The sequence below is a fragment of the Alosa alosa genome, chromosome 2 (assembly GCF_017589495.1).
Source record: "Alosa alosa isolate M-15738 ecotype Scorff River chromosome 2, AALO_Geno_1.1, whole genome shotgun sequence".
In the NCBI taxonomy this organism is placed as follows: Eukaryota; Metazoa; Chordata; class Actinopteri; order Clupeiformes; family Clupeidae; genus Alosa; species Alosa alosa.
The window spans coordinates 382770-407800 of record NC_063190.1 but is presented as its reverse complement, the minus strand read 5'-3'; the positions used below and the strand labels follow the sequence as shown (position 1 = coordinate 407800).

General features: G+C 39.8%; 1 protein-coding gene across 8 annotated transcripts in view; it reads left to right on the top strand.

Moving 5' to 3' along the window:
• The window catches only part of LOC125284068 (protein unc-79 homolog), a 257979-nt gene that overhangs the window by 96462 nt on the left and 136486 nt on the right, over positions 1-25031 (top strand). For 6 of the 8 annotated variants that reach the window (XM_048227819.1, XM_048227810.1, XM_048227793.1 and 3 more), the window contains 7 exons: positions 6932-7055; positions 7908-8045; positions 10451-10654; positions 10900-11127; positions 12751-12889; positions 13049-13128; positions 14255-14403. In XM_048227819.1, the coding sequence (XP_048083776.1) occupies positions 6932-7055; positions 7908-8045; positions 10451-10654; positions 10900-11127; positions 12751-12889; positions 13049-13128; positions 14255-14403 (1062 nt within the window). The remainder of the gene's footprint in view (positions 1-6931; positions 7056-7907; positions 8046-10450; positions 10655-10899; positions 11128-12750; positions 12890-13048; positions 13129-14254; positions 14404-25031) is intronic. The other 2 variants (XM_048227800.1, XM_048227828.1) reach the window with 2 other exon arrangements.

Below are 25031 nucleotides of genomic sequence, written 5' to 3'. Positions count from 1 at the left end.
AGAGATATATGAAGGTGCTATGCCATTCAAAGCTTTTTAAGTAATTAACATAACCTTAAAATCAATTCTATAGGAAAAAGAGAGCCAGTGCAGTTCAGCCAACACAGGGGTGATGTGTTCTCTCTTCTTGGTCTTAAAAGTCTAGCCGCAGAGTTCTGTATGAGTGCCAATTTCTTTAGATGTTTTTTGGGAAGACCAGTGAAAAGTGTATTGCAGTAGTCTAACCTGCTAGTGATAAAGGCATGAATTCGTCTTTCTGCATCTTGTTGAGTTAAAAAGGGCCGCACTTTGGCAATGTTTCTCAGGTGGAAATAGGCTGTCTAAGTAACTTTACTGATATGGGGCTTAAAACTTAACTCTGCATCTAAGATGACACCGAGGCTTGTTACTTTTGGTGTGCCAAGTTCCCCAGATTACTAAGAACAATGTCTCACTTTGGTTTTGGTCCAACCAAATGTACCTCTGTTTTGTCATCATTTAGTTTTTCAAAATTTTTTTGCTCATCCACTGATTAATGGAGGTTAGGCATGCAGTGAGGGAGCAAAGGCCATCTGGGTTAGTTGGCTCCACAGAAATATACAATTGGGTATCATCTGCGTAGCTGTGGAAGTTTACATTATGCTGACTTATGATGTTTCCCAACGGAAGCATATATAGGGAAAAGAGCAGGGGACCAAGTCAGCTCCCCTGGGCCACACCAAAAGGCAAGTCATGTTTTACAGACACATGATCTCCTAGACTGATATAAAAATCTCTGCCAGTAATGTAGGTTTGAAACCAGTTTAGAGCATTATCAGAGAGACCCACACACTTCGCAAGGCTGTGAATTAGGATGCTATGATCAATGGTGCCAAATGCCGCACTCAAATCTAGAAGAATAAAGACTTTGTTTGAGTCAGTAGCCAGTCTAAGATTGTTGACTATTTTTACTAGAGCCGTTTCTGTGCTGTGATTTGATCTAAAACCTGATTGGAATTTTTCAAGGATACTGTTTTCGTTGAGGAAGGTATTTAACTGATTACAAACTACTTTTTCAAGTACTTTGCTCAGGAACGGTAGGTTTGATATAGGCCTGTAGTTGCTCAGATTAGTATGGTCAAGATTCGAATTTTTAAGTAAAGGTTTCACAACAGCGGTTTTAAAAGCAGTTGGAAATATACCTGTTTCTAACGAGGTATTTATTACCTTGAGAATAAAGGGAGCTAAGCCATCATATACATTTTTGAGGAATCTAGTAGGGATTGGATCCAAAGCACATGTTGAGGAGCCGGTTTGAGTTATAATTTTACTAAACTCAGATTGAGTAATAGTGCTAAAGAACCTTAATTTTGGGGGGCTGTTTTTGGGTGTACTATAGCCGTACCATACACGGGTCCGATTGCCCACGGGGTCCCAGGTTCGAATCCGACCTGAAGTCATTTCCCGATCCCACCCCATCTCTCTCTCCCACTTGTTTCCTGTCTCACTGTCCTCCACTGTCCTGTCCAAATAAAGGCAACCCTTGAGTTTTCCCCAAAAAAAATCAAATAAAAAACAGTGTCTTGTGCAAGAACTTTTCATGCCAGACTACAGGGCTTTTTTGTTTTTAAGGGTGCCACTCTGTAGCCTACAGTGGGCATTACAAACTTTGTTCAAAATTGATGCATTCAAGTTAACTTTGCAAAGTTAGTGTTAACAAAATTAGCCTACTTATTAGTGTTATAGATTACTTCCACAAAACAAACAAATATGTCAAGTGTTGGGGGTAACACAAACGCAAATCAATTTATTCTGCAAGAACGTTCATGCCTATAACGAACTACCAAAATTGATGCTTCATTTGCAGTTAGGAGCCTACTTAAGAGAAAGCACGCTAATTTATTTTTGATAATTGCTTCATTTGCCAGTAGAGAAATAACTGTTCAGTAGAATTAATCTGTTAGCCTTGGCTTCTGCAGAAAACAATGTTGTTGGCGATTTAATACTATCTAGCGACGTTTTTAACAGGCTACGCAATAGAGGCTTAGACAACTATGACCCACGTTTTGATTTCGTAAATTAATTTGCCCTACTTCTTGACTGCAATGTAGTCAATTGACTGCTTGACATGTCATTTTTATTTTTCTGTACAATAAACAAATACATCTGCTTTATGCCGCGGAATTACATTCATATTTGGCTGACTTCTGCAGACTCGCAAAAAAACACTGCCACTTCCCTCCCCATATTCCGCTGATCACACATCAGTGGTGCGTTTCCCAAAAGCTACCTACGCTTATCCCAGATTCGAACTCTTGGACAGGGGACTGATGACAGCCGCCGTTGCGCCGCAGTTATCAGCCGGCCTTAACGCACTGCGCCACAGAATTGACGGTGTGTATGGGTGAATAGGGGATACATAACAATAGAGTACACAACTGTTTCACCAGCACATTTAAATGACACGTGTTAAACGTTAATTCAAAGCCGTTATGTGCAGGTGTGCCCGTTCACGTGCTACTAAACGTCATTAACCACCTTAGTCCAGACTACTGAAGTTTGGAAACGATCATGGTCCAAACTTACAAAGTACTATGTAAGTATGACAGTTTTTGGAAACATTCGTAACTTAGATGTTGGTTAGTTGAACGATACATTGTACCACGTTAGTAAAAAAGCTAACCTCCGTAGTTGTACGGGAAACGCACCCCAGATGAGCTTGTAGGCCATTAGCAATCTGTTTATTTTATTTTATGAAGCCTATACAGTAGATCACCTGCCACATTCTCACTTGGAATAGACAGATGCAATAGCCATTGGTCAAGTATTGAGTATAAAGCAATTAAGATAGTAGCCTATACAAAAAGTACTTCATACGATCATAAAAATTCGTTGAAACGAATAGCAATTTGCAACTTGACAAAACACTGGATTAAATATCGTAGGCACAGGAGAAAACTTGTACATCCATTGGCCCGTGGGGAGATCACATGCATCACTCTGTTGATGACTTTGTCCAGGCCTCAGGCCCCTCCTCCTCCTGGACAATAGGCCAGAGGTGGAGAGGTGGAAGGGTGTTGTTGGGGGCAGGGCCAGATTAACAATTCATAGAAACACACAAACACACACCATGACACAGAGCATTTCCAATTCAAAAGGGAAAGCACTGCTCATTGCAAAATGCAGAATGCAGAACCTTTAAAGGTAAACAGGCCTATAACTTGACTACAACAGTGCAAAACTGGAGGTACACCTGTTATTATCTGAGCAGTCTCATGTATGTCCTCATTTTGTGAATGCGAGGACGATATGAGCCTGTTGCATTTCGTTAGATGTCCGAGTCACGCATAATGTTTAAAAACCACTGGCTCGTAATCACAATAATTTAACACCCGACAGTTGGATACTTAATCATGTTCCCATGCCTAGATTTTGGTGAGTAGCATAGAGATCATTAAAAACAATAAAGTATGGCTCTCCGTTTGGGACATCGAAAACTTATATTTTTAATAGGGTAGACTACCGTCGGAGATGCTGACTTGCAACGGCCTCGGGATGACATGTTATCTCCACTATCATCAGTCAATGCCCCCTTGATCAAAGTGGGGAATGAAAGAAAAAGCTTGAGAACGACTGGCTGCAGTCCAGAGCACACAGAATATTGCAACAGAAAGTTGCCTTTATAATGAACTACTATTTGTTCCAACAGCATTCAAACAAAGCCTTTATAAAAGTGAAGAAAAGATATTCCATAAGAAGTAAAATAAAATACTGTTACTGTAGTAACTGTACCACATTATCCCAAGCTTCAAAGAGCTCCCCACGTCTGGGACAGGCAGACGTGACGCCGCTAAATTCTCAGCTTGTTTATACCCCACACTGAACGCGTAAGACCGTTAGGCCCATCACTGTGGGGTGCGGTAGCCTCTCTGGGATTTAAGTCAAGCAATATAACCATACAAATGCACGGCCTGCTCATTGTTTCAAAAGGAGTAATTTCGGCTTTGTCTGAACTGGCCATTGTAGGCTACGTAAAAATAAACAAGTATCCCCCATCCAATGATATCGGCAAATGTTTGTTTTCCAAAGTAGCCTAAGAATTTCACTTCACCATGAACCTTCGACAATGAATAGCTCATTACACTTATGTTACTGTTAAACGTAACTGGTATCATTACAAACATTATTCTGTGTCCTAAAAACTGGCATATTTTATGGCATTGTGTCATGTAAGGTCGTTGCAAAATCTAGAGAAATGTGTGAGGTGGTCAGCGGGGGACAATTGAGACACACATTGGATTCCATTTGTAGGCTTCACTTAGCCCCGGTGAGTGGGGGTTAATATGCTCTATAGGGTGTGAAAGGCGCAATGCGTGTGAAATAGCACCATTGAGTACCTATAACGAAACATCCTACAGCTTAAATTATGTAAACTTCCCACGACTTCAATATTTGACAACATTTCAAGTATGTGTTATTTTAGATAGATTGCTGCTGGGCTATATGTCTTGGTTCATGTCTGTTAACAACTCATTGCCGTCAAGCGCGTATCTCGCGGTTGCATCCATTACAAACAAACATGCAATGTGAACGTCTGGGATTGTGGAGAGCAGTTAAATGCTCTACTGAATAAGCATGAAGTCATGAACCTTTAAATGAAAAACACTCTTTAATAATCAAAAAAATAAGGAATAAACCGCTAATGAAGTAAACTTGTGACCATCAAAAATCGTTTATCGCCTGTAACTCCGTGATAACAGGACGTAACAGGAAGGCATTTGGCTGAGCAACGGAGGTTAATATGCTCTATATTTTGCCCCGGAACCACACCAAGACGCTTGTTGTTTCTGTGTAGACAGGCCCTTGCTACACTGGACACGCAACTGGGGGATAAACAATTTTTTATATGATTAATTTAGCGATTATTTTTTCGATGCATCAATTAATCTAACGATTCATTTTTTCAGTCCGATTCGATTATCTCCCAATTAATTGACTAATAACAATTTATACATGTTGATTTACATATCTGAATGAAAAAACATGAATTCCTTAACATTGCAATAAATGTGTTATTGCTCTTAAAATTCCAAAATAAAAGACTATACAAGTGCAAAGTAATGCATTCTTAGTCAGAGTAGCAATAAAGTTCAGTAGTGTATAGGGCTAATTGAGTGCCTGTCACTTTAAGACGTTTGTGAGGGAACCCTTGCAATTGTAACACTAACACAGTTAAAAGGCTGCTGATGTGTGGATGCAATTCATAACGTAGTTAGTTCAAATAACGGTTCATACTTCTCCTTGGGACAAGCACCTTTGAGTCTTGGAAAACACTTTTCCATTTAGATCGGGATTTTGCAAACGCTCAGTGTCAGAGTCAACAAAATGAGCCCTGCATGAGTAATGACATTGACAAGCAGCTGTAAGTAAGCATGCTAAACTCGATATCCAAACAGTATTCTAACGTTAGCTTTGATATACTGCTTGATTGCATAACTTAGTTTAGTCTCCTCAATGTACTATGTTGTGATAAGACCTAAGATTAGACCTAGAGTTAACTTTAATGCAGCGGTTTTGAACAAATTTACACAGCATGGTCACGATGCTAAGCGGATTGCATCAACGTATTTTGCGTCAACATATTTTTTGCGTCGTCGTCGTCGTCGATTACATCAACGCGTTGTCCCAGCCCATGTCAGCGCAAGTGAAACTGCAAACTGAACCACTCTGCTTGCTGCTGCTTGCTTTGTTAAGGTACTTCCTTTTACTGTCTATGGGTACTTCTATCCCTCCCAAACTGTGTTTAAATGGTGTGTTTAGCAGCCAGAATTTAAAAAAAAAAAAACTTATGGAGAGAAAACCCCAGACCCCGTTAATATGCGGAATTGCTCTTACACAATTCTTCCAACGTCCCTGTGTGTTTTTAAATAGCCTGTCAACAGACTGGCTTTGTAGACCTGAATCACTAATGAGTATTGAAATGCTGTCTTGCTTTAGCTACCAATAACTGGGCGTGCAAAATATATCGGCATAAAACAGCTTTCTTATATTGTCAAAACGCTAAAAAGGTGCAGTCTAGAATCATTGTGGAGACATGGAAAGGCTTGGTAGATATTACAGTATATAAGAACCATTTTGAAAGCTGTGATAGTAAATAAAGATGTTTCCATTGATTATTTAAAGCCCCTGCTTTATTTGAAGTGACATGGATTTGCAATGGCAGACTCCGGAATTTATCCAATTGTAGCGATCTATCTCTCATATATTCCTCCTGACCTTGTTGAAATATATTTGAGCAAGAAACTGCTCCAGAAGTGCAGGTTGCCACCTTCATGGTAGTCTCAGCGAATGGGTGAATGTGAGACATTGACTTGTGAAATGCTTTTGTGCTATTAAGTAGGACAAGCACTGGCTACATGGATAAACAGTCCATTTACCATTTACTTGCAATTTTTTTTTTTCAGTGCCGCCACCCATCATTAAAGGACAGGGCTTACAGACAAAAGTAGCTATTTTTGTGATTTAGAGAGCTGTAGGATGCCTTCATACCTATTTTGTTCTGAATCACGGGTTCAATCAATATTCATGTGTTTATTGTTCCCTGGGTTCGTTTCAGTTTGTTTTGTGTTCACATGGCAACATTTGAAGCGGAAGTGGAAACAAATGATGTAAACATATCAATGTCAACCCACATCAACCCAATGTCACATGTCAAATGCAGCTAAGAAATTCAGCCGTCTTATTATTTCCCTGGCCGTATTGTTTGTCCCCGTCTTACTTTTGTAGTCACAGAAAGCCACATGTTAATAAACTGGCATAGCCTGTACTGTGGTCCCAGAAGGATGAAGCCCCTTAATTGAGACACAGTGCAAAGGTTCCTGTCTGAATGTATTTCAGTTTTTTATCTTGGCACTAGTGTGAGAAACATGAATGTTGTTATTAAGACCACCTTCATTTCTCTGTCATTTTCTAGTAAGATGTTTGATACAGAGTTGTGCCCCCTGCCATTCTCCATGGAGGAAATGTTTGGCTTCATTAGTTGCAGATTCACTGGTTATCCAGCATCTGTACAAGAACAGGCTCTACTATGGCTACATGTGAGTACACACTTTATCATTTTCTTTGGATAGACAAATGCTGAAGAAAATACCAAATCGAAATTCATTGTTAACTTTGTTACTTGGGTTGGGGTATTCACAACATGGGCAGTTCCTTATAGATGAACAAGTATTGTTTTTGGTAACTTGGTAACACACATTGGTTTGGTTACTTTGATAACTTGGTGTGAAGTGTTTGATTCCCCTTTCTGACTGACACACATCCATTTGCAATGCACATAGTACAACATACATAATGTCTTAATGTATTAGTTGAACAATTTTGGCAAGCTATTGTAATCTGTGTTGTGTCGACTCCATGGTTTAGCTCCAGGCTTGAACCTGTCGATACTTCTGTACATCTATACATTTTTTCTCCTGTGTTTTCCCTATTCCACACACTATTTAAATTAATATCTTGTTTTGGTTCCTTTTCACTCTATGCTACCTGCTCTTGTCTTTGAATAGTGCTATAGATAAATTGTACTAACCTGAGAATTTGCAACATCTTGGACTGGGAGGCATGCTAGTAATAATAATGATGATGATGATAATAATGTTTGAATTCTTGCTGTTAACATAGGGAAAGCAACAAAAGGCCAATATTGAATTATTTTGAAACCTTTTTGTTTAGGACCCCAGAAATTCTCCCATATTTTCAAAGCTCAATGTTGACAGCCAAGTATGCACTAGTTTGTGTGGTTTAAAAACTTACTCTACCATCCAAACATCACACATGATGTCTTTTCCTGATAAACTGTTTGACATAAATAAGTTAGTTTCGCTGCAGACCAGCAATAAACACACTGGGTGTGTGGACATGTGTGTGTGTGTGTGTGTATGTATGTGCAGGTTCTATCTGAGCTGGACATTGTGGTGCCCCTGCAGTTACTGACAGGCATGTTCTCTGATGGTGTGAACTCCTTGAAGGAGCTAACCAATCAAAGGAAGGCGCATACAAATGATCTTTCAGAAAACAAGGTTCGGCGGGTAAGTAGTATCCCTTAACTTCTCTTCTGAGACAAAACCAACATGGTGACCACCAAGGTACCACAATGATCTCAGTAAAGATTTCAAGTTTTTGCCTGAAATTGCACTGTGCCTAATTACAAGGGCATTGTTCCCACCTCTTTTGGGGTCAACCATCAAATGCTGGACCTCTATAGAAAGCTGAGAACATGTAGTTTTCGTAGGAAACAGTCAAAATAACTGTGTGATGTACTGACAAAGAGTTACAGAGGCTAGAATATAGTTTTTTTCTTTCTGCCGGATTACAAGCATCTCTGAACTGACCACATTTCAGCCCTCTAGGTCAGTGGTTTTCAAAGTGGGGGCCGCGAGGGGGTGCCAAGGGGGCCTCAGCAAGTTGGAAGGAAAAATAAAAGCAACAAATAAATACATCTGAACATTTTAAAATATACCTATTACTATGAGGTACATTATATTTCCCATGATGATGACTAATAGTAGAGTGATAGCTCTCATATAGCAGAAAGCCCCAAATACAATTTTTACACACTGTATGCTCCATCGCGAAGTGCTTGTGGCTAAAATAATTATTAGGATTAGCTTAATGTATTTTTACATTTGCCGTAGTATTGTCAATGGGGGGTCCTTGTCCAGAACCTAGTGGTATTTGGGGGGCCTTGTCGTGGAAAAGTTTGGGAACCCCTGCTCTAGGTCACTTGATATATCCCTTAGAAACACAACTGAGCCCTAGCACCAGGTCTTGTGAAGCTGTGTACAAAAAGTAGATTAATATAGAATGAAAATATGAGTGCTTTAGACTATTATTTGCCAAGGTATGCCCATGCGTTTTGTAAAATGCCTATGGATACTCCCCATAGGACTTTTTGTTATCCAAAATGCATACTGACAATCAAATGCTTACTGCACATGAACCCCTTTGTGTAGAAGCATAATCCTGGTCTCAAATGAAAGGTGACACTTTGAGGTTTCCTGTGGACTATTTAGATTGTATGTCAGATGTCTGTACAACTAATATTGGATAATACAACATGCACATTCAATTTCTATGGATTTTTGTGAATATTTCAGTACCCAATATGTTGCATCTACTTATTGTGCTGTAGCTACACTGCAGCCAGAAGTCAGGGTAGCGGGGGGGGGTAACCGTCCCGCCGGCGGGACCCTGAAAATTATTGGGTTAAAGCTTGCAAAGGTTACTTTTTTGCTGTACAATACAGATCATAGAAATATATTTTAAATCTTTATTTTTTATGTCTTTTATTACTTTTTTACTACTTTTGCCTTTGTTTTTGCTTACTAATTATTCTTTATTTTTAAATGATTTTACCTTGTGTTTTATGTTTTCTTTTTATTATGATCTTTACCTTTTGAACTATTCTTTGACTATATTGCCCTTCTATGCTTTTATTTGTTATTATTTGGTTTTGTTTATGTAAAGCACATTGAATGACCTCTGTGTATGAAATGCGCTATATAAATAAACTTGACTTGACAAAATTGCCCAACACACTGGCAGACAAATGTGCCTGTTTTCAGGATGAGAAATTAAATCAAGTCAAATGATAAAGTGTATTTATACTGAAAAAAATACCAACCAGATTTTTTGATCTTGATAGGAGATTAATTACACTGGGTTAGATTTTATTAGATAAGCAGCTTTTGCAGTGTGTTACACACTGAAGGCAAAAGAGGAACTTATGAGTGTGCTATGACATGTTATAGTCTTTACATCATTGGCCATCCAACCACTGCCAAAGAGTTACAGTAGCAATATATATATATTATAATAACAGTGATCAGGCATACTTGCAATAATGAAGATAGTTAGAAGACTGAACACTGTAAAAAATGAATTCTAACCAAGTGTTATTGATCTTATATTAAGATTAAAAAATCTTTGGTATATTTGGTATCGTTTTTAGTATGAAAAGACTTACCTAGCGCCCTCTCAAAAGATAATTTTGACTTAATTTTAGAAGACTTTAACTTATTTTAAGGAGTCTTATCAAAGACAAAACGCACTGTCAGACAAATTTGCTTGTTTTTAGGACAAATTTGCTTAACGCACTGGCAGACAAATTTGCTTGTTTTCAAGATGAGATGTCTTAAAGTCTTTTTTTTTTTTTTTTTTTTTTTTTTTATTAAGTCAAATGATTTCACAAGAAAGCGCTAGGTAAGTCTCTTTATACTGAAAACAATACCAACTAGTTTTTTTTTTTATCTTGATATAAGATTAATAACACTTGGTAAGATTTTGTTAGATAAGCAGTTTTTGCACTGAATACAGTGGGAGGAGATTTATCCTCCTGAGTCCTGAGTTAGATTAATCATCCATGATGAGCACAAGTTAATGATGGTCTAAAATACATATTTATTTTGTGTGTTGCATGTATATGTCCTACCAGGTGAGTGTAGTGTCAGACCCAGGACACAGGGGGCAGCAAAGCACATTTAGTCCATTCCCAAGTCCTTTTCGAAGCCCTCTTCATTGTAGCCCCTTCCGGAATCTGGGCCATGCCTCTGGCAACTGTGCTTTGGACCTGGACAGTGAGGATGATGACATGAATTTAGGCTGCTTCATCCTTATGTTTGACCTCATCCTTAAACAGGTGCCCTCTTGCTTGCTTGCTTTCTCTCTCTCTCTCTCTCTCTCTCACACACTCTCTCTATCATCTTCTGTGCTCCTCTCACACACTCACAATCAGCAATCAGACCCACACAGTCAGAGGAACATATTAACTAATTGTAACATAAATATAAACACAATTGTAACATAAATATAAACACAACAATAGACAAACATGAACATGCTAATATTTAAGCATTTCAAGACAGAAGATCTTTTGTACTGTAGATGGAGCTCCAGGACGATGGCGTGATGTTAGGCCTGGAGAGCAGTCTGGGCAGTGACATTGTGGGCATCATCAACAACATCTTACAGGCACCTTGGGGAGGCTCCCACACCTGCCAAAAGGACGAGAAGGACCTAGAATGCAGCCTGTGCCAGTCAAGCATTCTCTGTTACCAGCTGGGCTGTGAACTGTTAAAGAGACTCACTCCAAACGAGGAGATTCACCTGGTGGTTAGACTCACTGATATGTATAAATCTATGTGTATCTCAGTATAAATCTCAGTGTACGGATTCACTTATTTCCTGCCTGCCACATGTAACGACCCAAAGTTTTCTTAAAGGAACCATATGTAAGAAATGTATTTCAATTAATCATAAAATGGCCCTGATATGTCACTAGACATTAAAAAATCATGTTAATTTCAAATACTTATATCACTGACAACAGTAGTCCGGCCAGGATATTGCCAATTAAAAAGTCAAGTTGCAGCCCTCAACTGATGTTGATGTTGTGTTTTGTCATGCCATATTGTGTTTTGGCCTGATGCGCCACCCTCTACCTATCTACTAATCACAAAGTCAGTAGTGTTTTGGCATCCGGGTTGGCAACTTCGAGTCAGGGGGGATGGGGAGGGGATACTAACCTGACTCTCGCCAGATGAATTTAGTCAGGTTAAGGGGATACACCGCTCTACAGTAATTTGAAAGTGATTGCAGTACCAGTTTTGGCCACAATCTTACATATGGTTCCTTTAAATTAAGTAAAAATTAATAGGTTGTTACCTATGAGACAATCGATGAGATAATCCGCAATCCAATAAACAGTCCGATGTTGTACACACATGCAGATAGGCAGTGAGCGAATCCGTAGTCAAATGAACTGTCCAAGGTTGTAACAGTATGGCAGGCAATGATATCAAAAAATACTATGAATGTGTTACAAGGAGCAGAAACATGAAATGGCTTGGATAACAAGCACAGCTTATACACTGCAAAAACTTATCTAATAAAATCTAACCAAGTGTTATAAATCTTATATCAAGATCAAAAAACCTAGTTGGTATTGTTTTCAGTATAAAGAGACTTACCTAGCGCTTTCTTGTTAAATCATTTGACTTAAGAAGAGTTTGACTTCTTTTAAGAAGTGTCATCCTGAAAACAACAAATTTGGCTGCCAGTGCAATGAGTAAATTTGTCTTGATAATACTCCTTAAAAAGTCTTCTTAAATTAAGTCAAAATGATCTTTTGAGTGCTAGGTAAGTCTATTAATTCTAAAAACAATGCCAAATAGATTCAATATAGGATTAATACCACTTGGTTAGATTTTATTTTTACAGTGTATGCTGTGGCTGATTCAATCAGCTGATTTCACTCATCAGCTACAGGTGCGCTGACAGCAGGAAAAACACAAAGTCGAAGCAGGTGGCGTGGCATGTGTCCAGTGTAGGGGGATAGGTAGCAGGACAGGGAAAATCTGGCTCAGGATCTAGGAGAGCCGGGTTGGCCTATGACATAAATGGCTCATTGTTGGCAGCCGTGGCCTACTGGTTAGCGCTTCGGATTTGTAACCGGAGGGTTGCCGGTTCGAACCCCGACCAGTAGGCACGGCTGAAGTGCCCTTGAGCAAGGCACCTAACCCCTCACTGCTCCCCGAGCACCGCTGTTGTTGCAGGCAGCTCATTGCGCCAGGATTTGTGTTTGCTTCACCAAATTTGAGGCCAAATTTCCCTCACGGGATCAAAAGAGGATATATACTTATATACTTACTGATACATATTGAATAAATAATTGAAAACTGTTTATGTACAGACAGTGACACTGAATTATAATTTAGTGTCTGTTGTTTCTGACAGGAAGTAACCCACAACTTGGAGGATAGCTTAATTTTCCCCCGCCCAGATTGCCCCCTTAGGATGGAAAACTGCCCAGAGGAAGGAGCCAACACAAACAATGAGAATCCTGGCAACCAAGGCAATTCACCTAATGACTCTTGTATGTATCCCAGTGAATTGTTTATTTGGCAATTTAGGAGTATGTACCATGTAATTATAGTCATGGATTTTGTGTAATTAGTTAATCTTGGTTATTTGAGGTTGCATTGTAAAAGATGGGTAGTGTCAGTATTAATGTTCTTCCTTCTCCTTTCATCAGCTTGGAAGAAAAATGTTGGCAAGGAGTTCTCGTACGTGGAGCTTCCGGTGTCCCTTAAACTCATCTATACCATATTGCAGGTTGTCACTCAACACCGCTTGTTGTTAATGTTCTTGCATTTTCTCATGACAACAAACACATTTCAAAAGAATAATCTCCTTTTTTCCCCTTTCTTGAATTTCCCCTTGGGGTTCAATAAAGTATCTATCTATCTATCTATCTATCTATCTATCTATCTATCTATCTATCTATCTATCTATCTATCTATCTATCTATCATTAAATCATTTGACTTAAGAAGAGTTTGACTTATTTTAAGAAGTCTCATCCTGAAAACTTGGCTGCCAGTGCATTGAGCAAATTTGTCTTGATAAGACTCCTTAAAATGAGTCAGTCTTCTTTAATTACAATTTTTCTCAGTCGCTTTGGTGCTTTTCTCACATCACTATTAACATTTGCACAGCAGTTAGTGCATTTCTCAAAACAATTAGTGCAAACTGTAAAACCTAGTGGATAACCTGCAAAAGCATGTCACTTGCTCAAAATGGATAGTCCATTCCTCAAAAGCAAGTATTTATGTCAATGAAATTGCCAGTGTCATCAAAATGAGAAGTCTTGACACCATCGTTTATAAACAAGATAGTCAAATGGCTTTGTCATGTTTTCATTACGACCGTTTATGCTCTCAGTGTTTTCCCATGCAAATTGCTGTAGTTAGGGGAGTAAGTGAGTACAAGACACTGAATATGTACGTTTCACAGTTTTACTGTATGCTCTTTGCAATTCTACAGCATTGTGACAGAATTTGATAACTAGTTCACCAATTTTGTATGCAATGACTCAAGCAATGAAATGAAGACATTTAGTTTTATTGGGAACGACTATTCAGCATCCATAAGTATAGTTCATTTTGACTGACATGACAAAGCAACTGTGTATACATGTTCAAAAGCATTTGCAATTTGTTCAGAGGAAGGAGAAATTGGTATGATATGCACAAATGACTAAATGTTGGAGGTTGAACTAATAGTTATGAGAATTTTCATTCTGATCTGAGAAAAGCACCAATGCGACTGAGAAAAACTGTAAGTCATAATGATCTTTCGAGAGAGCGCTAGGTAAGTCTCTTCATTCTAAAAACAATACCAAATAGATTTTTTGATCTTTTATTTTTTGCAGTATGTTCTCTTTTGTGCCCACCCTACAGGATATGGCCAAGTTTGATGAACCTGATATCCTCTACAATATGTTGAACTGTCTGAGGATCTTGTGTCTGCATGGGGAATGCTTGTACATGGCCAAGAAAGATCACCCACAATATCTGACTTATGTCCAAGAGAAGATGCTGATACCCAGGTGACTGAAAAGAGTCAAAGACAAACAATAACATGTAATATGTTGCATATGAATGTATTGTGTTCATTGCATTATTCCAAAAATCTTGCATTAATCACAACAAAGAGTGTAGACATGCACTGCAAAAACTGCACTCAAAACTGCACTCAAAAATCTACACTCAAAAACTGATTATCTACAGTAATACAAGGATACAAGGATACAAGGAAGTTTATTGTCACATGCATATAGTTACTGGAAGTAAGAAATGCAGTGAAATTATGTCTGGTGTCAGCCTATTTGTGCATTAATGGGGGGGGGTAAAAGTGCAGTAGAAGAGGGGTTTAGTAGATTAAGTGGCAAAGGGCTGCATAAAAAAAGGTGGGGAGGATTGGGATTGGGTGGGGGGCACCAACAAGGAGCACCCAAGAGCAACAGGGGCAAGGAAAAACTCCCTTACCAAGGGAAGAAACCTTGGGCAGATCCACGGCTCAAGGGGGCTAACCCAACTGCCAGGGGTCATGGTGTGTGTGTGTTGGGGGATGACAGGGGAGATGGGATAGTGTGCTGTGTATGTGGGGAGGGCAGTGTGCAATATGTGTGTTGGGGAAGCTTCCTCATGAGACAATGTGCTGTGTATGGGGGGCCGTGTGCAGTGTGCTGTAAGTATGTTGGGGATGTGTGTTGAGAAGCTTCCTGATGAAATAATGTGCTGTGTATGTGGGGGGCAGGGACTTACTATTGCAAGCAGAGTACTGTATGTATGATGTATGTGAGTGATGACAGTGAAGATGTGTGTGTGGGCGGGAGGGAGTGGAGCAGTGACTGTGTGTGTGTGTGTGTGTGTGTGTGTGTGTGTGTGTGTGTGTGTGTGTGTGGGCAGTGTGCTGTAAGTATGTTGGGGATGTGTGTTGGAGAAGCTTCCTGATGAAATAATGTGCTGTGTATGTGTGTGTGGGGGGCAGTGACTTACTATTGCAAGCAGAGTACTGTATGTATGATGTATGTGAGTGATGACAGTGAAGATGTGTGTGTGTGTGTGTAGTGTGTAGGTGGGGGCAGTGTGCTGTAAGTATGTAGAGGATGTGTGTTGGAGAAGATCCCAGAAGACAATGTGCTGTGTATGTGGGGGGGGCAGTGTGCAGCAAGTATGTAGAGGAGGCTTACTGTAGCAAGCAGTGTGTTGTATGTATGTGAAGTGATGACAGTGATGATGTAAAGTGTGTGTGTTGGGGGTGGGGGTTGGGGGGCAGAAAGGCTAGGCAATCAAGGACATGGGTAGATGGAGGAGAAATCAAAAATAATAAATAAAAAGTTCTATGGAGATGTGCAAAAAGTTGGAGAAAGTCAGATGTGTGTGTGTGTGTGTTTTGGCGTGTGATGAAATAAGAAAATAAATAAAAGGTCTGTAGCATAGGGAGAGGGATGTAAAAGTGCTAAAAGTCTTGTAGGTGTGTGTGTGTGTGTGGGGGGTCATGAGTGCTGAGTAGTGAATGAGTGCAAAGTCAGTATAGTGTGAGTTCAGAGTTGGGAAATGTTTGAGAGTGCTGAGGAGTGAATGTGTGCAAAGTCAGTATAGTGTGAGTTCAGAGTTCAGATGGCCTGGGGATAAAAACTTCTCCTGAGTCTCTCAGTTCTGGCTTTGTGACTACATAGGCGTCTTCTTGATTTCAGCGGTAGGAATAATCCATTGTTAGGATGAGAAGAGTCCTTCAGAATCTTTTGGGCTCTTAGGAGTACTCTTCTGGAATAGATATCTTGTAGAGCAGGGAGTTGAGTTCTTATAGTACGTTCAGCTGAGAGCACTACTCTCTGCAGAGTACTACAATCTCTAACTGTGGAGTTCCCATACCAGGTGATGATGCTACCAGTTAGAACACTCTCAACCGCTGAAGTGTAGAAGGCCTTCATGATGGATGTAGAAACTTTGAATTTCCTTAGCTGAAGAGTAGAGTGGATTGTCTGGACTTTTTCAGAACATATTTGTGAGTGTTAACAGTCCATGTTAAGTCTTCAGTAATGTGGACACCAAGGTATTTAAAACTTGTGACTCTCTCTACAGGTTGCCCGCTGATCATTAGTGGGGTGTAACTGTAGTTCTGCTGCTGCCTTTTGTAATCCACTACCATTTCCTTGGTTTTATTGATATTCAGTGTCAAGCTGTTAGATTGACACCACTGTGCCACCTCATCAACCTGATCCAAGTACAGCTGTTCATTGTTGTTACTAATCAGGCCCAAGATCACTGTGTCATCTGCAAACTTGATGATGGAGGTATGACTACTGTTGGCTTTGCAGTCATGTGTGTATATGTTGTACAGCAGTGGACTCAAAACACAGCCTTGGGGAGCACCAGTGCTGATGGTTAATGAGTCAGATGTCAGACCCCCCACTCTAACCACTTGTGAACGGTTGGTGAGGAAGTCAAATATCCAGTGACACAGGGTGGTGTTCAGTCCTAAGGCCTTCATCTTTGTGACCAAGGTGAGAGGTACTATCGTGTTGAATGCTGAACTAAAGTCAATGAACAGCATCCTCACATAATTCCCATTCCCCTCCTCCAGGTGAGTTAAGGTGGTGTGCATAAGGTTTGAGATGGCATCCTCTGTAGACCTGTTGGCTCTGTAAGCAAATTGGAGGGGATCGAAGAAGGCAGGGAGGGATGAGCAGATAATGTTTTTCACAAGCTTCTCAAAACACTTCATCACTGTAGACGTCAGGGCTACTGGGCGGTAGTCATTCAGACATGATGGACTTTTGTTTTTTCGGTACTGGAACAATAACAGACTGCTTGAGGCAAGTAGGAACTGTCTCTTGAGCCAATGATGTGTTAAAGATATAAGTGAACACAGGAGCTAACTGAGCAGCATGAGGATTTCAAAACCCTGTTAGAAATTCCATCCGGTCCAGTAGCTTTTTCTACAATTAACCCTCCTAAAGGCATTGCTCACATCGACCTCAGAGACACAGAAAGGTGCATCCTCATTTGGTTCACATGCTGCAGCTAGTCCAATATAGTCTGTGTTTTTCATGTCAAAGCCCGAGCATAAAAGCATTAAGTTCATCAGGGAGGGCTTTACTCACATTCATCATAGGAGGGACTTTCTATCAAAGCCAGTGATGGTTCGGAGTCCTTTCCACACTCGTGCTGGATCACCCTCCAAGAAATCAGCTTCAACTCTGTCTCTATAGCGCCGCTTAGCATCTTTAATAGCTCTACGTAAACTATAAGATGCTGCTTTGTAATCCGTCATATCCCCTGAAATAATACAATTAATACAAATATAATTATTATAATACAATTAATAACAACTAATACAATCTAACCAAGTGTTATTACCGTATTTTCCGGACTATAAGTCACACTTTTTTTTCATAGTTTGGCTGGTCCTGCGACTTAGTCAGGTGCGACTTATATATGAAAAAATATATAATTTATAGCTGGGCCTCAGATTCGGACAAATAAAGGCCAGTAATAATTTTGTTTCCATTTAACTCATAAAAGAGCTCTTCTTAAAGCTGCAGTTGGCAAGATTGTTTTTATCATATTCACTGAAACCGACACTATGCTCCGACAGAACAACATAAATCAGCCGGTTTTAGAAAAAACACTTCCTACTTCCACCTAGAGCCTGTTATTTGTTTCGCAAAAATCCACAGCTCCTGGTTCTTCTGGTCCAATCAGAGCAGGGCTGTGTGAGATCTGACAGTCTGGTGCAGTCTGGTGCAGTCTGGTGCGCACTGACGAGCACAAACTTGATGAGAGGGTGCTTGGTGGTAGTGGAGGAGGGGCATGAGAGTTGTAGACATTAAAAATTTTGGCTAAGTCGCCTCAATCTGTCAGACTTGCCAACTGCAGCTTTAATATTTTATATTGTTGGTTGATTTAATATTGTTGCCAATGAAAAGTCATTGTCCTACACCATGAGTCTCCAACATGTCGCTCTCAAGTTACCAGTCGCATTCCGCCCCGTTCTGAGCTTGCCAGAGGCTGAAGCAGTAACCTACATTTAAACACAATTGTTGCTGCCAGGCATCAGCCTACGAATTTGATAAAAAAGTAAATCATGCATAATTAAAAAAAATAACTAAATTTTAGACCTTTTTGGCTATACGGAATGGTTTACATTACAGCACAGCACACGTTCCATAAATGAATGGTTATGGTTATGGGACTTTGCAGATGCCTTTGTCCAAAGTGACACACAAATACAAAAAACAACATAATATTTAAAATATAACAGGGAACAGTTTAGAATGTTGGTCAAACTATAATAAGGAGAATAGCAATAATAAACAACAATGTCAATCCAATAAATAGCCTAATAAAATAAACAATGAAAATGAGGGGAAAAGCAATAATAAACAATAGTGTCCATTCAATCAAAATATAAAAAACAATGACATGGTAAGACTATATTAAGGAGAATATCAATAATAATAGTCCATATTGGAGATGACCATGGTCTGAACTAGAGATGCGCGGATGCTCTATTATTTCAACCGTAACTGCATAGCAAAACTTATCATCCATCCGCCATCCATCCGCACCAACGTTTTTTGACCAATTTTCAAAACCGCACCCGCCCGCCATCCGCTGGTTGTTATATGGGTGATGCGGCGCTGCTGACGTGAGGCTAGAAAGCGCTTGCCTGTTCTAGGAAGACTGATCCAATGCAGCAAATATATTAAAAGGATAAAGTCCTACATTGGCTATAGCCCATCCCCAGAATATCAGCAGCAAACTCAGTCTCTGTCTCGCAAAACAGTCTCCAAATAAAACGCACATCGACCTGCCCACAATTTTATCATTATAATAAAAAAACGCAATGTGGCACATAATTTCAACATGCTGCTATTTAGCCTACTAATTAATGCCTATTGTACTTTATGACAGTGACATTTTGCAAAAAAGAAAGAAATCCTTAATAAAAGTCATTCACATTATAGGCTACTTTACGCACTGTCATGTCAGGGTGACAAGCCTGTTCTGAAGACTCCCATTCATTTTGACTGCATGAAGAGAGGGCGTCTTTTTCAGACAGACAGTGCAATTCATTTTATACCAGCAGGCCGATCGGACAAACTATAGCGCCTCGATATTAAAGAAACTATTATTAATATTAAAAAACGATTAATTCCGAAAGTCCACCGCACAACAGTGCAACGTGCATGTTCACATTTTTAGTAACAACCGCCAAACTTGCTTGCTTGACTTAGGCTACACATCTAAGTTTTCCGACTATTTTTCTCACCTTCTTTTTTCTGCTGTGGATGTTATTGAGCTTGTAGTTTTAGCTCTTACGTTCTGAACATCTCGCACTGCCGTTGCCCAATGTCATTTCTGAGTCATATCACTCCATACTCTGTGTCTCTTTTAAATGCCTATATTCCCTGAATGGTAGGCTACAATGACCGTCACATCTACGAGATGTTTAGGCCAATACTGGCAGCTGGGCTCATAGGTTGCAGATTTGCTTAGTGGCCTACCAAGGCTCTGCAACGAGACGCGACATGGGAGATGAATCATCGGTCAACTTGCATTGTAGCCTATTCTACTTTCTTATTGCACACCGGAGAGGAAAACATGCTGGTAGGCTACCATAGGCTACTTAATTTAAACTTTTTGTTACCTTTAGTGTGTGCGTGTGTGTGTGTGTGTGTGTGTATGTGCACGTGCGTGAGAGGGGTTGCTCAGTGAAACATCCGAATACACCAATTCCACAACACCATCTCATAGTAGCCTAGGCCTGAACAAAGCAGCATGCATAGAAGAAACTAGGCCAAATTACTGCCTGATGAAAATTTTAATATTTCAAAGTTTGCTCGTTTTTATCGGATGTAGGTAACACAATTTAACAATGTATAGGCTATATTTTTTTTTTCATTTGATTGGTTCAACCGCCACCCGCCCGAATTTAATTAAAATATTATATTTCTTCACGTCATCCGCCCGATCCGCGGTTTAACCGTGGAGTCCGCTGCTGTAACCGCGAACCGCGCATCTCTAGTCTGAACAAGAAGTTGTGTGGAATCTTGTGTCGGATAAGGTCTGATCTTCCTAATGTTGTAAAGCATAAACCAACATGATTTTACAATAGAAGCTACATGCTCAGAGAAGTTAAGTCGGTCATCAATTACAACGCCCAAGTTAGTACTGATCTAGTCAGTGAATTTGAGTCAAGCTGGATGTTAATCTGTTGGGGAATAGCTGTTTTAGCTGGAAATACCAAAAACTCAGTTTTTGAGAGATTAAGCTGAAGGTGCCGATCTTTCATCCAGGCTGAAATATCCTGAAGGCATGCAGAAATCTAGTGGAAAACGCTAGAGTCATCAGGTGGGAAAGATAGGTAAAGTTGAGTGTCATCTGCATAACAGTGATAGTCAAATCCATGGGAGCGAATGGTCTCACCTAAGGAAGTGGTGTAAATAGAGAAAAGCAAGGGTCCTAATACTGATCCCTGAGGCACACCTGTGGTGAGGTCATGAGACTTTGATACCTGTCCCTGCCAAGACACTTTGAAAGAACGCCCTTTAAGGTAACATTCAAACCAGTCAAGAGCTTTCCCAGAAATTCCCAGTTCAGACAGTATAGAAAGGAGAATGTCATGGTTAACAGTATAAAAGGCTGCAGATAAATCTAGTAGAATTAATACTGATGACTGAGCAGAGGACTTAGCTACTCTCAATGCTTCAGTCACAGACAGAAGAGCAGTTTCAGTAGAATGTCCACTCTTGAAACCAGACTGCATAGGGTCTAGTAGATTATTCTGATTAAAGTCACATACTTGCTTGAAGACCACTTTCTCCAAAACCTTTGACAAGAAAGGAAGAAAGGAGACAGGTCTGTAGTTCTTCACCTCAGTTGGATTAAGTGTACTTTTTTAGCAAAGGTGTAACCCTAGTCTGTTTAAAAGAATAAGGAACTATTCCAGAACTGAGTGAAGCATTAAATACATGTGTGACTTGAAAGTGGAAAAACTAAGATCATTTCCATTTCTGGATTTACGCCATTTCCTCTCAGCAGCTCTAAGTTCCTTTCGTACTGAGACTATACTGTTCGTCAGCCATGGATGACGAGGTTTAGAACGAGTGGGTCTTGAGGAAAGAGGACATCCTGCATTCAGACAAGATGTCAGTGTAGAGCAGAGTCTCTGCAGCATCATTAACCTCAAGTGCCAAGAATGAGGTAGGAATAGGTAAAGCAGATGTTACTAATGTTGCAAAATGGTCGCTTGAGAGGCTTCTGAGGTTACGCCGGAACAAAATTGTCGGAGGAGTAAGTCTTCACACAAGGAAGGCTGCACACGAGCGCTGACGCTCCAGCACAATAACCACTTTAAATGCTAGTCCTAATTGATCATGTGGAAAACCACCCCCTCTAAAAACTCACGTGAGTGGTCAGTGGAGTGTCCTGAAACTTTCTGCCAAAAAATCTGCACTTTTTAGCCAGGTGTTCTATGGGCTGCCATAGACTCCAATGGCGGATGTGTAATAATAATAAATATAACCGCAAGCGGTGATTTACGGGGTCCGAGCAAAACGGACATGAGGTAGCATAGCTTTTTAGTTTTACATATGCTTTGATTGTTTGGGCCCAATTGTTCAAAAGAAACGTGATCGGATTTCGGTTATCAGATTTCAGTTACCGGATTTCGGCTATCGGATTGGATCAAATCTTGAAAATGGCTTGTTCAAAGGGAAACAAGGATCCTGAAATTGGATTATATCACATAATCTATTCTTGGTTTTGATCTAGATAAAACCTTCACTTTGTGTTGTTCAAAACTTTTGAGTTGGATTGGACCCAACTGAAGGAACTGTAGGGGGCGATGTGGGTCGAGGTAGAGTGAGTGTGTGGCGAGCAGGCAGAGCCTGCATGACACGGAGATGGCAGGTTTCGGTGAACTTTGAGTTTCAATTCATCTGTTCTTTTGTTCTTTACTTGTATGTGTGCTGCATCAAAGAGGAAACAAACAGAAAATGGAGTAATCAGTGAAATGGGGTAAATCAGTACAGATCCCAACTCACAAACAAACCAATTGACATTTGAACAATAAACTGAAATCATATGGCTATATAAGGTACAACTAAACAATACTTGACATCCCAAGTCAACCAACATCACCTAATCATCTCTCACATGGGACTCCAACACACCAAACCAACAAACAAAGACCTTAACTTTACACATGGTGGCAGAGCTACTTTACAAACTGATAAACATCACAAAAGTTATAGTGAGGGTCATTAAAGTGATGACTTACATTAACGCAAAGACACACACAGAGCAGGACACACTGGAGTACTGGGTTGAGATGAACAAAAGAGTGAACTGAGGGCGAGCAAACAATTTATCCTGGTCTGATCCCCTGCTCTGGAGCTACAGGGTTTCGCAGGTAAACTGGGTGTGGTTAGGTGGCAGAGCCAAACAATCCTGCAATTTCTCCACAGCACTTTCACCTCAAGCCCTCCTTACACTGACAGACTTTGGAAAGATTTGCAAAGATTTGGAAAAGATTTTTGAAAGACTACAGTCTCAGACCCTCTCACATCTAAAGACAAGTAGTAGAGTTTTAAGTCACAGCCTATGATTTTGCAATAACTAGGGATCTTGCAGGGTCATTATTTACAAGACTGCAACACGATTCCTTTAAATTATTACCCGTCGTGGGTTGTATTACCCTCCACAACCCAACAGCATTCTATTGTAGTATGTGAACATCCACAATCCAACAGTATTCTAACATTAATGCTTCAAGTGGGATTTGAACTCTCAACCTAAGGATCACCAGTACAAGGCATTATCCCACTGAGCCACTGTCAATCCTACATGTTAGCCAGTCACATTCACATGGTGAAAATGTGTATTGGTAAACACACAACAAGAAAAACTCCAAGCATGCATTTGACAATAAAATGAAGGGCTTCCCTAAAAGAGTACACCTGAAAACTTTTTGAAATTCTGGGGCAGTTAGACATTTGTAGAGATTAACACTAATGGATGAAATATAAATATGACAGACGTAATGATGAAGGAAAAATAGTAAACAAAGAAGTTCCCCTAAATGTCAGAGTGTCTCGGCATTCTGATTCTTGGCAACTAATGACTGTGTATGTTGATTGCCTGATGTCATTCAGGTGCTGTTCAATGGTGTGAATCTTCAATAACCAATAGTATTCGAGCTAGAGCCTAAAAGCACTACGGGGATTCATTACTCTCAACCTAACAAACACCAGCACTAGGCATTATCCCACTGAGCCACTGACAATCCTACATATTTGGCAGTCACATTCACATGGTGAAAATGTGTGTTAGCAAACACATCAAGAAAATTCCTAGCATACATTTGACAATAGAATTAAGGGCTTTATAAAAAAAAGAGTACAGATCTGAAAATGTGCACTGTTAATGGTATCCACATAATGATGGTTGTATGGTTGTTCTCCAAGGAAAAAAATGTACTCATATAGGAATATAGGTGATATAGGAGAAATGGGCTGAGTGGTCGAACTTTATTGGTCTATATCTCTGAAATGGAACAACATATCCAAATTCTTTTGATAACTTTTGTGAGGCTTTGTCTAAACATTGTCTGTGAGAATTTTGGTGAAGATTTGATAATTTTTGAAGCCTGTGAAACTTTTTTTATGATGTTTGGCTTTTTCTCTGAAATTGTGGCAAAAGTAAATATTTTTTAGAGCATAAGACCAGGGTGAAAAAGATGCATCTGAATGTAGAGATTAATATGATGAAAGAATTTTGAGTCTAGGTCAATCTGGTAAGGAGAAATAAGCATTTTTGACAAAGCGCCACCTTTGGGTGCAGTACCCCAAATTTTGGGTTATGGGTAGTGGGGGTACTGGTAACAATACTTGAAAATGTGAAGTTTCTAGGACTTACGGTTTATAGGAATATAGGTGATCTAGGAAAAATGGCCTAAGTGGTCTAACTTTATTGGCCTATATCTCTGAAATGAAACAAAATATCAAAATTCTGAGCGATATCTTTTGTGAGGCTTGGTCTAAACATTGTCTGTGAGAATTTTGGTGAATATTTGATTATTTTTGAAGAGTGTGAAACTTTTTATAATGTTTGGCTTTTCCATGAAATTGTGTCAAAAGTAAACATTTTTAGACCATAAGACCAGGGCCAAAAAGATGCATCTGAGTTTAGAGATTAATATTATGAAGGAATTTTGAGTCTAGGTCAATCTGGTAAGGAGAAAATAGCATAATTAACTTTTTTTCCCAATAGCGCCACCTTTGGGTGCAGTACCCCAAATTTTGGGTTATGGGCAGAGGGGGGTACTGGTAGCCATACCTGAAAATTTGAAGAGTTTTGGAGTTACGGTTTAGGCTGCAGTATGACTTTTACAGAATTTTGGCCAAAAAAGCTACGCTGCTCGGACCCCTAATAATAGGAAAAGCTAGTAACTCAATGGGTGCCTTCGCTGCTTGGCCCCCAAATATAGCTGCAAGCAGCAATGTGGGGGCCAAGCAGTGTGCTATAGCAGGAATGGCGTTGCCATGGCATGAGCAAGCACTCACAGCAAGAAGCCAAATTACACCAATGTCCTTGTGCATTCTCACAATCAGCTACAATGTCCCTCTACCAAGTTTGGACTTCATACACTAAAGTGTTGCTG